At 44.1% G+C, this 12,432-nt stretch overlaps 1 protein-coding gene across 1 annotated transcript in view; it reads right to left on the reverse strand.

Moving 5' to 3' along the window:
* PAPPA (pappalysin 1) overlaps nucleotides 1–12,432 on the reverse strand; it is a 233,974-nt gene that overhangs the window by 47,096 nt on the left and 174,446 nt on the right. Inside the window, exon 15 of the mRNA XM_083721583.1 lies at nucleotides 2,284–2,467. Coding sequence (XP_083577709.1) covers nucleotides 2,284–2,467 — 184 coding nt within the window. The remainder of the gene's footprint in view (nucleotides 1–2,283; nucleotides 2,468–12,432) is intronic.

Below are 12,432 nucleotides of genomic sequence, written 5' to 3' on the forward strand. Positions count from 1 at the left end.
TGTAATTCTAAGTGTGGTTTAACTGTCAATCCTTCTTTCCAGAGGACTCTGAGAATTATAGTTCTTTGAAGAGACACTGGATCTCCGAACTACCCTCAGCATCCCTGACAAACTAGTTCCTATGATTCTTTGTGGGAACCATGGCTGTTTAAAGTGGCATGATACTGCTTTAAATGCATAGTGCAGATGGGAGCCTGTTGCTTGGGAGTCTGTTGTGCTGGATTTGCGAACAAGGTAAGTAAACCACAGTTTAGAATCTTGGACTTTGTGGGGTCCCTGAATACTTTTTGTTTCTTTTAACAAATCTGACGTTTTACATAATCTGTTAAAATAAATGAATAAGTAAAAGAAACAGGGAAACTCTAAGAAAGACAATATTGTTCTGATATGAAAAAATAAACTTAATGGCTACACAATTATTTGTTAATCTGTGTAGAAATAACTATAATATAGTTTACATATAAGCTAAGTAAGAAATCATGAGGTATTTTCATTTAAAGGAACTACTTTAAAAACCTCCAGAGACACAGAGTCCACCTTGGAAGGTGGTAAACTCCTTCATTTGAACTTCTTAAACAGAGACTGAATGGTCAACTTCAAGGGCTTCAGACGCAAACCTTTTTTCCCCTCAAAATCTCAAAATAGAAAACGGTTTTTCAGACATTTCAGCGATTTTCAACCAGACACTACATATGGGCTTATTGCAAATAGGTGGGAAGGTTAATGCTATGTTGCCTCTTAAACCTGATTCAGTTTAGGGGTTCCACATGTCTTAATCTAGTGGCAGGAGTCAATGAAGAGAAAGACAAGAAGGAAGGAAAAGAAAGAAGCAGTGATGCTCAGATGTTCGCCTGGAAAAGGGGGGGGGGGAAGCAAGAGGGCTTCTGTATCTTTTCCCCTCCCAACAGCCATGAGCCGTTGAGGTATTTTTGTACACTTCTGAAAAGCTCCCTTCCTGGTCCAGCAGCTTTGTTTTTCTCCTGTCTGACTCACACAGCATGTCCGCAGTCCAGCGCAGATGATCTCATACTTGCTACGGCAGGGTGATGAACTGTGACATTAAAAAACAGTGGTTTGTGTGACATCAGTGGTCAAATTAAGGAGTGAGTCATCCCAGCTTCCCGACTCAAGGAGCTTGCTAGCTGAGCCCTATTAGTCATCGTTTTGTGATTTGGCGCCCAGAACTTCTTTTTCTCCTCCCCACCCCCCATTTCACTTTTGACAGCTACCGGTCCAAGTGTTGCCGTAATGCTCAAGTTGCAAGCAGGGTGGGTTTCAGGCTACTTCAGAATGCCGAAAGCAGCCTCTTCTTGGTCAGGCCAAGAGCCTGTGCTTAGACCAGGATGTTTTCTCAGAAGCCAACAGACATTTCTCAGCTTTCCAGCCACAGTCTAGAAAGCTTGCACCTCAAACATCTGAGTTCAAATTTATTCCATGAATATGCAGGCTGGACCAATGTTGCTCTTTCCAGGCTTTGCTTGTGGACAATGCTTTCTCACATTCTATGCTGAGTTGAGCTGTTGGGTGGTTCCTCATGTGGTGAAACGGGAAGGGGCCGCAGCTCAGTGGTAGAGCATCTGCTTTGCATGCAGAAGGAAACTGTAGGTAGAGCTGGGAGCATCTCCTGCCTGAAGTTCCTGGAGAGCCACTGTCAGTCACTGAATCCAATACTGTGCTATTGACCCAATTGTCTGACCCTGTATATGGCAACTTCCTATGTTCCTATGTATCTATATTGCAGTTTCATATAATGCTGAGATAGTATTTTTTAAAAAGTGTTAAGTGGTTTAGAAATGCTTTTAAATAAAAATAAACAAACATTCATTTACTTACACATTTTAGAGTAGAATTGGGAATAGGTTTACGAAAGAACATACACAAAATTATAGTGGGCTGGAAATAAAACAGATCTACCTCCATTACATTTGTATGCATTGGCTGATATGAACTGGCTCTTGATAAGGGCTCAGCAGACTGAGTGCTTAGTCAGGTGGCAGAGATAGTACTGAAGCCTATGTGGTGCCCTTGTGGAGCAGAGCTCAGTATACAAGGTTTAAGGGTTGTCGGTGCACACGCGTGTGCTTTACAACCAAGCAATATATAAATTTTGTGAAAGAAAGAAAAAAGGAAAGGTAGGCAGAGATCAGGTATTGCTGAGACACAAGGCACTGGAGCCTGGGAGCAGTGCTAGGAGACAACACACACAACACGGTAGCCTACCCACACTTGCACGTAACACCGAAGCATAAGGATCCATTTTACGCTTGTGTCCTTCCTGCTTACCCTTCAGCTGGGCAGGAGGCTTACAAGTGAAAGAACATCTCTTGCCAAAGGTGGTGCCCTCACTGCAGTTGAAGGTGGCTGGGTAGACATGATACTGGTCAGGGAACCCACAGTCCACAGGTTCGCAGGCTACCTGCTTGCTCCACTTCCCATCCACACAGGTCATGGTGACACTGGGCTCCACCTGAAAGAGGAAGCATGGACTCATTAAGAGCTGAATGAGACATGGTGGGAGCCCCCAAAACCATTTATTGGCTTTGACCCAATTGCTTGTAAATTGAGTTTGAGCCCATGGCCACTTGCCTTTTTTTGGGGGGGGCAATTATTTTTATTGATTTTCCATAATTTATAACAAATTATCACCTTATTGGTACAAAATAGTACAAATTTAATACAAATTTAAAAGCTGACTTCCCATCTCCCCAGATGGTTCCTCTCTCTTTTTCTCCATGCATTGCTGCTCCTAGTACAACAACTTTTCCAACTGTATGTCAAAATTCATTCATCCCTTCTCCCTGCACGTCACCTGAACAAGTACCAGTTTCTGCTTTGACTTTTATACATTGTTATAACAGGTAAGTGGGCAACCTTCACCATCTCCAAGTTCCCTTTCCTATAGGTGATTATTATTATTATGTCATGGAGTGGAAGAGCAGTACTATTGGAACACACACTGCAAGCTTCCCACCATCAGGCTGCAGGATGGAAACAGATGCTACATGATAGGCAAGAGCCAATGTAGTCTGGTGGCTAAAGTGTTGGACTAGGACCTGAGACACCAATTCCCCATCTAACCCAGCATCCTATTCTCACAGTGGCCAACCAGATGCCTCAATGGGAAACTTGCATGCAGAATCTGAGAATAAGAGCACTTTCCCCTCCTGTGGTTTCCAGCAACAGGTATTCAGATGTACTGCTGTCTCCAGCTGTGGAGGTACGGCAGAGATACCGTTATTTTATTATTTATTATTAGTCAGTTGTTAACATAAACAAATAATCAAGTTTATTTTTAAATGCAGGAACAAGCTTATGGTTTCAGTTAATTTTTCTCTTATTTTAGTTTCTTAATCTTAGTTCCTAACAACTTCAAACTGATTATTCCCAACTATCTATCTGACTCCACCTAACAATTCCTCTCACTCTCTCACAATACAACTCTACCAACCCACACCGAATCCTCCCTCTTCCTTCTTCAACTCCCAAACCTTAACTCTCAACTCCCAAACCTCAACTCAACTCAACTCAAGCTTCTAATAGATCTTCTTCTCCATGAATTTGTCTTATCCTCTTCTACTGCCATCTAGGTTGGAGGCCATCACTGTCTAATGCAGTAGTAAATTCCAGAGTTTAAACGAGCTGTGTGAAGAAGTACCGTATTTTTCACCCCATAGGACGTGCTGGCCCATAGGACGCATCAAGTTTTTTTGGGGGGAAATAAAGAAAAAAAATGATTTCCCTCACAGGTGCTTGTGGGGCCGGCAGCAGGGAGAAGCGCTCTTCTCTCCGCCGCCAGCCTTCAGACCAGGTCCGGGGACACCGGGAAGATGCGCTGCGCCTCCCCGCTGTCCCCGGAGCTTGCGGGGCCGGCGGCGGGGAGCACACGTCTCCCCACCGTAAGCCTCCAAAGCACATCAGGAGACGTTCCGCCTCCCTGCTGTCCCCCAAAGCACATCAGGAGACGTTCCGCCTCCCTGCTGTCCCCCGACCTTGTGGGGCTGGTGCTGGGGCTCCCCTGAAGCCTGGAGAGCGAGAGTGGGGTCGGTGCGCACCGACCCCTCTCGCTCTCCAGGCTTCAGCAAAAGCCTGCATTCGCTCCATAGGACGCACACACATTTCCCCTTCATTTTTGGAGGGGGAAAAGTGCGTCCTATAGGGCGAAAAATACGGTACTTTCTGTTCTCTGTCCTGAATCTTCCAATATTTAGCTTCATTGGGTGCGTATGAGTTCTAGTGTTATGAGAGAGGTAGACGAACTTTTCTCTATCCACTTTCTCCTTGTCTTGCGTAATCTTATAAACCTATAACTTGTCACCTCTTGTTCACCTTTTCTCTAAACTAAAAAGTCCCAAATGCTGCAACCTTTATTCATAGGAGAGTCACTCCATCCCCTTGATAATTTTGGATGCCCTTACAATATTCTTCGCAGTAAATGCGGTTGTGCCGTACATTTTTATAACGGCAATACATCAACAGGTTTATTTTCAATTGCTTCCCTAATGATCCCTATCATGGAGCTTGCCTTCTTCACAGCTGCCACACCCTGAGTTAGAATATTCATTTAGCTAACTACTATGACCCCAAGGTCTCATTCCTGATCAGACACTGCCAATTCAGACCCCTTGAGTGTGTATGTGAAATTAACTTTTAAAAATTGCCCTGACATGCATCACTTTACACTTGTTTACACTGAATTGCAATTGTCATTTTATTGGCCATTCACTCAGTTTGGAGAAATCCTTTTGGAGCTTTTCACAATCTTTTTGTTATAGCGACCCTAAAAATCTAGTATCATCAGCGAACCTGGCCATATCATTGCTCACTCCTAACTCTAGCTCATTTATGAACAAGTTTAAACACACAGATCCCTTGGGGACTCTGCTTTCTATATCTTCCCATTCATATAACTATCTGTTTAGCCCTGCTCTTTACTTCATGCAACTTAACAAATTCCTGGTCAAACCATTTTTTTCTCCAAGCATTTTGAAAGTCCAGGTTACTTTGTCATCTGGATCGCCTCTATCTACATGCTTATTGACACTCTCAAAGAGTTTTAATAGGTTTGTGAGACAGAACTTTCCCTTGCAGAAGCCATGCTGCCTTTGCTTCAGTCGGGCTTGTTCTTCTATATGCTTGGCTATTTTATTTTTAACAGTTCTTTCCACCATTTTTCCTGGGACAGACATTAAGTTAACTGGCCTGTAATTTCCAGGATTCTCCCTGGATCTCTCTCTTTTTTTAAAATGGTGCCACATTGGCTACTTCCCAGTCCTTAGAAATGGAGGCTGATCTGAGAGACAAGCTACATATCTTTTTGTTAGACGATGAGTGATTTCACATTTGTGTTCTTTGAGAACTCCCAGCTGGATGTCATCCAGACCCAGCAATTTCTCAGTTTTAATTTTTTCTATTAGGCTTCAATATTCATCTCTTGTCACCGCTACCTGCCTCAGGTAGGGCAGGGAGAGATCCCCGCCCGAAATCCCAGGGACCGATTGCAAGTCAACAAAGACAATACTCAAACAGATGGACAAATGGTCTGACTCTGTATAAGGCTGCTTACTAATTCCTATATCACGGGTCAGAAACCATTTTCAGCAGGGGGCCAGTCTAGTGTCCCTCAGACCTTGTGGGGGGCCAGAATAGATTTTGAAAAAGAAAAAAAAGAACGAATTCTTATGCCCCACAAATAACCCAGAGATGCATTTTAAGTAAAAGGACACATTCTATTCATGTAAAAACACTGATTCCTGGACTGTCCGTGGGCCGGATTGAGAAGGCGATTGGGCCAGATTTGGCCCCTGGGCCTTAGTTTGCCTCTCCATGTCCTATATGAACAATCTGAGCCAAACAGAACATACGTGGAATGGTTAAATGGCAACACCTACCACACAGCTGACTGGGACACTGTGAAACTATGTGTGCCCCCCCCCCCAGAAAGGGGGGGGGAGAGAAGAGAGATCTGATTCAGGTCTGGCAATGTCGGGAGTCTGGTTCTGCCAAGCATTGATGTGTGCTTATGAAAGCATGGGGAATTTTTCCAGCATACATCAAAGGGAAGCTGAGTCCCCATTTGCCAAGGCACCCTAATAGTTTCAGCAGCTTGGGACCTATCTGCTTTTGATATATGGCTGCTTTTGGATGGGAAAAGCAGCCTTACAGCACACCTCCTGTCTAAGGAAGACAGGCAGTTCCCCAAATGGACACTTCCCCCTGCAGAGTTTTCCAAGCCAGTAAACTGATGCAAAACAAGGAATGCCTCCTATAAATTGGACTAAGGAATCGGTGCAGTTTGGAATCTTTCAAGACCTCAAGTTTAGTTTATTTGGTCTACAGGCCATAAATGTCATATACAGTATAGGATGATCAGGAGTGAAAAGACAACAATCCACAAATCTATGCGCCTCTTTCAAAGTTGTCTAATTTTCTTCTAAAGCCCTCTCAGCCAGTGGCTATGTTACCGGATCTTGTGATCTTATTTTTTAAAAGGAAATGCTAACTTAATAATAAAAGAGGCAAAGGCTGCAATCCTATGCCGACTTACCTGGAGTAAGCCCCATTGAATTCAGTGGAGCTGAATTTATTTACAGTGGTACCTCGGGTTAAGAACTTAATTCATTCTGGAGGTCCGTTCTTAACCTGAAACTGTTCTTAACCTGAGGTACCACTTTAGTTAGTGGGGCCTCCCGCTGCCACTACGCGCCCCCGTGCGATTTCTGTTCTCATCCTGAAGCAAAGTTCTTAACTCGAGATACTATTTCTGGGTTAGCGGAATCTATAACCTGAAGCGTCTGTAACCTGAAGCATATAACCCGAGGTGCCACTGTATTTATTTCGAAACATTTGTAAAAATAAATAAATGTAAAAGCACAAACGATTTACAAAAAGATAAAAGAAGAAGAACATCAAGAAGAAAAAAATCACAAGACTACTTTAAAACATACAAAAGTTAAAACCCTAAAATTGATTAAAATTACCTCTGTTCTGTAAGCATCTGGATAGGCTTGCCTAAACAAGACTGTTTTTAGCAACCTCTGAATAGAGTACATGAAAGCACTGCTTGATCTCAATAGACAGGGAGTTTAAAAGTGCAGGTGTTATTGATGAGCTTTCCGAGTTATACACCCTTCCAGACAATCCTTCTGCAGTGCTATAGTTTGTGAATTCTTCATGCATTTTTTAAAAGTCCTCACAAAAATTTGTCAAAGTTTTAGGGCAAACTTATCCCAATGTGCACATTTTTGCAAGTTCTTCCCCCTAATACATTACTGCATGCTATTTCCACAAACACAAAGCATTTGCAAACCTCCCCCTAACATACATATCTTTATTAATTTTTTGGGATAAACATTTGGTTTGAGAGCTGCCTTGCACAATGGAGAGAAGAGTGAATTCAGAAACTGGCTGCATTTTGGGAATAGTGGTTTAGGGAGTTTCATATAGAAATGGAACTGAATTTCTCCCCATAACTAGGCTGTTATCCAGTGGAATATCCTCTGTTATCTTTAACAAATAATATGGTAACAGTAATGCATACCCTACAGAATACACACAAACCCTTTGTAGTGCTGCTGGTTTGCAAAATTCATCCACTGCCCCTTTCAGCTGGACCCTATACAGTCCCTTTCCCCCAAAGAACTGGCTGCTGCATTTCGAAAGAGGAGCCTCAAATTGAACCCACATGAGGCTGGCCTTTTCTCTCTCCCTCTCAGCTCCCGCATGATTGATTAATTTTTTACAGAGCATTAAGGAGCTGTCAAATTTTAAGCAGCACCTCCTGGCCACAGAGGCAGCAGAGGAAGAGAGGCTGCGATGACACCAAGCCACCAACTGAGAGAGTGGCAGCTTGTTACTAAACAGGGGTGGGGGTTCCAGAGGCAAGAGGTGGGAAACAGGGAGGAAGTTCAACCATCAAACAAATGACACAGGCAAAGAAGCACATGCACTACTGGATTGCTATTATTGCAGGGGGGAATTTTAGTCCAGAGGAGGGCAACCAAAATGGTCAAAGGCCTGGAAATGATGCCTTATGAGGAACGGCTAAGGGAGCTGGGCATGTTTAGCCTGGAGAAGAGGAGGTTAAGGGGTGATATGATAGCCATGTTCAAATATATAAAAGGATGTCACATAGAGGAGGGAGAAAGGTTGTTTTCTGCTGCTCCAGAGAAGCGGACACAGAGCAATGGATCCAAACTACAAGAAAGAAGATTCCACCTAAACATTAGGAAGAACTTCCTGACAGTAAGAGCTGTTTGACAGTGGAATTTGCTGCCAAGGAGTGTGGTGGAGTCTCCTTCTTTGGAGGTCTTTAAGCAGAGGCTTGACAACCACATGTCAGGAGTGCTCTGATGGTGTTTCCTGCTTGGCAGGGGGTTGGACTCGATGGCCCTTGTGGTCTCTTCCAACTCTATGATTCTATGATTCTAGTCAGTGGCAAAGCTCTTATCAGTACACAAAAATGAATTCCAAATCCTTGATAGACAACGTGTGTGCGCGTGCATGTGCTTGCTTGTGAAATTGCAGCGTATTTGTGTGCAAGCAAAATCGCTTGTGATGTGGAGAGCTGCATGCAAAGGCCCTCTCAGAATTCTGCACCTCATTTGCAGGCAGACAAATGGAAGAACCACAGCTTACTGGTAGAGCGTTTGCTTTGCATGAGGTGAGTCCCAGGTCAAATCCCCGGCATTGCCAGGCATGGCTGGAAATAATCCCTGTCTGCACTCACTGTAGACAATACTGAGCTAGGTGGACCAAAGTTCTGACTCAGGCAGTTTCCTAGGTGTTCTGAACTCAGGATCCCAACCATTATATTGGAGAAGGGCTGTTGCTCAGTGGTAAAATGCAGAACCATCACATGCAGAAGGTTCCAGGTTCAATCCACAGCATATCCAAATAAGGTGGGGAGAGACCCATGTATGAAAACCCTGCAGAACCACTTCCCATCAATGTAGACAATACTTAGCTAGGTGGACCCACGATCTGGCTCTGCATAAGGCAGCCCCCTATGTTCCAAAATGAACCTTTCACCAACCTCCTCCAAGAGTTTGGAAGAAATTTTTCCAGAACATAGAGGCCTCACCTAATCTGAGATTATAAACTATATCTTATTTACCTTGCACTTAAATCCATCACTGCTGCAATAGAGGCCGCATCCACACAATGCAGTTAAAGCTCTATGATACAGTGGTACCTCTGGTTACAGACACTTCGGGTTACAAACTCTGCTAACCAGGAAGTGGTTGCTCTGGGTTAAGAACTTTGCCCCAGGATAAGAATGAAAACTGCAGGATTGATGGAAGTCAAAAATTGGAATAAGATGTAAAAGTATGTTTAATTACTGTTGAAAATGATATGTTAAAAAAACTAATAAAAATTTATATATATATAAAAAAGAATGGAAATTGCACACCAGCAGTGCAGGGGTAGCAGGAGGCCCCATTAGTGAAAGCATGCCTCAGGTTAAGAACTGTTTCAGGTTAAGAATGGACCTCTGGAATGAATTAAGTTCTTAACCCGAGGTACCACTGTACAACTGTTACAGTCATGGCTTTCCGCAAAGCATCCTGGAAACTGTGGCTTATTAACTGTGGCTTAACTGTGGCTTTCTGTTGGTTGTGAGGAGACCTCCCTTCCCCTCACACAGCTACAGTTCCTAGAGAATACGTACTGATTGCTAAACCTCATTCTTTCTTTCTTCCCTAATCTCTTTCTTTCTGCCCCCACCTGCTCTCCCCTTATTCCCTCCTCCCTTGCCATTTGAATGAAATTAGGCTGAGGGACACATGAAATTCAGCCAAGGGCCACAGGTTGCCCACCCCACCATAGATCCTGGAGCAGGGAGATATTTTTCTACGTGTGTTAAAAAGAAAGAAATCAGCAGCTTGCACCTATTGGGATCAGCTCTTTCTCTACGTTTACTCAATGAAAAGAAAAGGAAGCAGTACCATATGTGGAAAGGACAAGTGCAATTAATATTTCCTCAACATTTCCTTAGTTTAAATCAAAAGTCAATGGTCCATTACTGCTGCCTTGGCTTACTAGTTGGCCACTATCTGTAGACACCAGCAAAGCCCTCTCCCGTGTGCCCTGGCACATTATGAGGGCTAGCGAAATAAGCAAGGTCACCTCTCATTTCTGCATGGCATAGAGATGGCAAGAGACAGCAGGAGTTTCTCTCTAACATTGCTGCTTCTGGCTAGGGCCTGACTGTCCTGTTCACCAAAGTTTTGGGGTGCATTCACCTCTGGTGAGCTGGCAAGTGGATTTGTAGATGCTGGCCTAGGTTAATGTCTGGATTGTGAAGAACTTAAGCAAAGCCCTCCTAGATCAGGCTAAAAGCCCAGTCAGTCCAGCATCCTTTTTCTCACAGTGGCTAGCCAGATGTCTACAGGAAGCCAGCAAGGAGGACCAGAGCATAACAGCACTCTTCCCACCTGTGATTCCCAGCAACTCGTATTCAGAGACTTACTGGAGTCTACAACTCAATGGTAGATTACATAATCTGCATGCAGGAGGCCCCAGTTTCAATCTCCCTGTCATCTCCACTCAAAAGTGATGGGAAAGACCTCTGTGTGAAACCTTGGAAAGCCACAATCAGTCAGCATTGGGACAGGACTCAGCTAGATGGGCCAACGGGCAGATTCCCTACATGCATCCAAGCCCCAAAACCTCAGTGGAGAGAGACTGCTGTGTGTGTGTGAATTAACTAAGTACCCATTTGCCTTGCAAGCAGGGCTCCTTGATCAAAACCAGGCACACTAACTGGCTCTAATCTCCTGCCGCCGCCAACCCCCCTCCCCGCCCCACAGAGGGCTCCCTGCCACAAAAACGATATGGATGGTGATTTGTTTGGTTTGCAGATTCTTGCACTTCTTGACGATAAGGGCCCATTTCCCAAGCATTTCCTTGTTCAGTAAGTCAGGCTCATTTGAGAATTTGTTTTCTGTACTGCAAGAAGTGATCAGCTTTAGAGAGGTTCTGGTACTGGTGCCAGTTAGCATGAAGGAAGTGGGGGTGGGATGAGGCCCAGTCTGCAGTGTCCTCTGTTGGGTCTGCAATTAAATCAAAAAGGGGTTGACTCATCCTGGACTTCCCTTCCCCCACACGCACCTCAAGTATCTCCCCTTGGTAGCATTATGAAGGGTCTTAGTGTTTTCACAAAATGATGCTATATAAACCTCTAGGCGTAGCCCACCCACTTGCAAATTTGTCCTCAATTAACACTCTCAATGAATGCTCTCCACTTTCGCGGCCCTTGAATGTGCAGAAAGTTGTGAAACTGCTTTGTGCATGTGTGTGCTAAACCTTGGATTTCTCTTCTTCGCATAGAGCCAGTGGAAAGAGAAGTAAACAAGCAATTGGTGGGGCGGGGTGATGCTGAGTGAGTGTGTGTGTGTGTGTGTGGAGGGGTGGGGAATAGTAGCTGCCAGCTCTCTCCTGGAAGAGACAAGGAGGAAGTCAGTTGGTGCTGGGGCCACGTTAGGGTAAGATCTGTCACAATGAAGGCCCAGATAGGGGACTCACTCTAGGTGGATAGCAAAAGGAACATAGGAAGCTGGCTTATCCTGAGTCAGACTATTGGTCCATCTAGCAGAGTACTGCCTACACTGACTGGCAGAGGCTCTCCATGATTTCAAGCAGGGGACATTCCAAGCCCTACCTGGAGATGCCAGAAATCTGGGACCCTCTGCATGCAAAGCAGATGCTTTGCCACTGAGCTATGGTGGGCTTTCTCTTCATAGCTAAGTGGTTGTATCCCATGCTAGTTCTACTCACAGTAGTCCCATTGAAAACAGTTTCCATGCCTTAGATCCATTAATTTCACTGAGCCTGCTATCACTGGATACAACCCATACAGTCTGAAATGGGTCTAGTGGTTGTGCAGTTCAATTCCTGCAGGCACTCTAAGACAACCATCCTGTGTATCACCTCCCAGACCCAACCCACAAGGATCCCTATTTATCAGGAATGGTACCTATTTCAGTGATGCCATTAAGACAGGGCTTTGAAGGACAGAAGTCCAGAGAGGAGGCAGGGAAGGAAAGCCCCCCCCCCCCCAATCAAACTGAGGCAACATAGTACAGCTTCATAGAGTGGTATATTAAGAACAAATCAATGCACACATTTTCAACTGGAAGCCACATTTCGCTTAACTAAAGTACTCCAACTCTATATTTCATTGATCCCATATATATCCCTATCACAAGATGTGGGAGGTGTCTAAAAAAAAAATCATGAGACTTATTAATATAACTCAAACAAGGGGCAACAGAATGCAACAAAGTGATCATGCCTTAACCTAATGTTGTTGTTGTTGTTGTTATTATTATTATTATTATTATTATTATTATTATTATTATTATTATTATAATATTTATACCCCACCCATCTGGTTGGGTTTCCCCAGCCAGTCTGGGCAGCTCCCAACATAAT

The sequence above is a fragment of the Podarcis gaigeae genome (genome assembly GCF_964106915.1).
Source record: "Podarcis gaigeae genome assembly, chromosome: Z".
Taxonomy (NCBI): Eukaryota; Metazoa; Chordata; class Lepidosauria; order Squamata; family Lacertidae; genus Podarcis; species Podarcis gaigeae.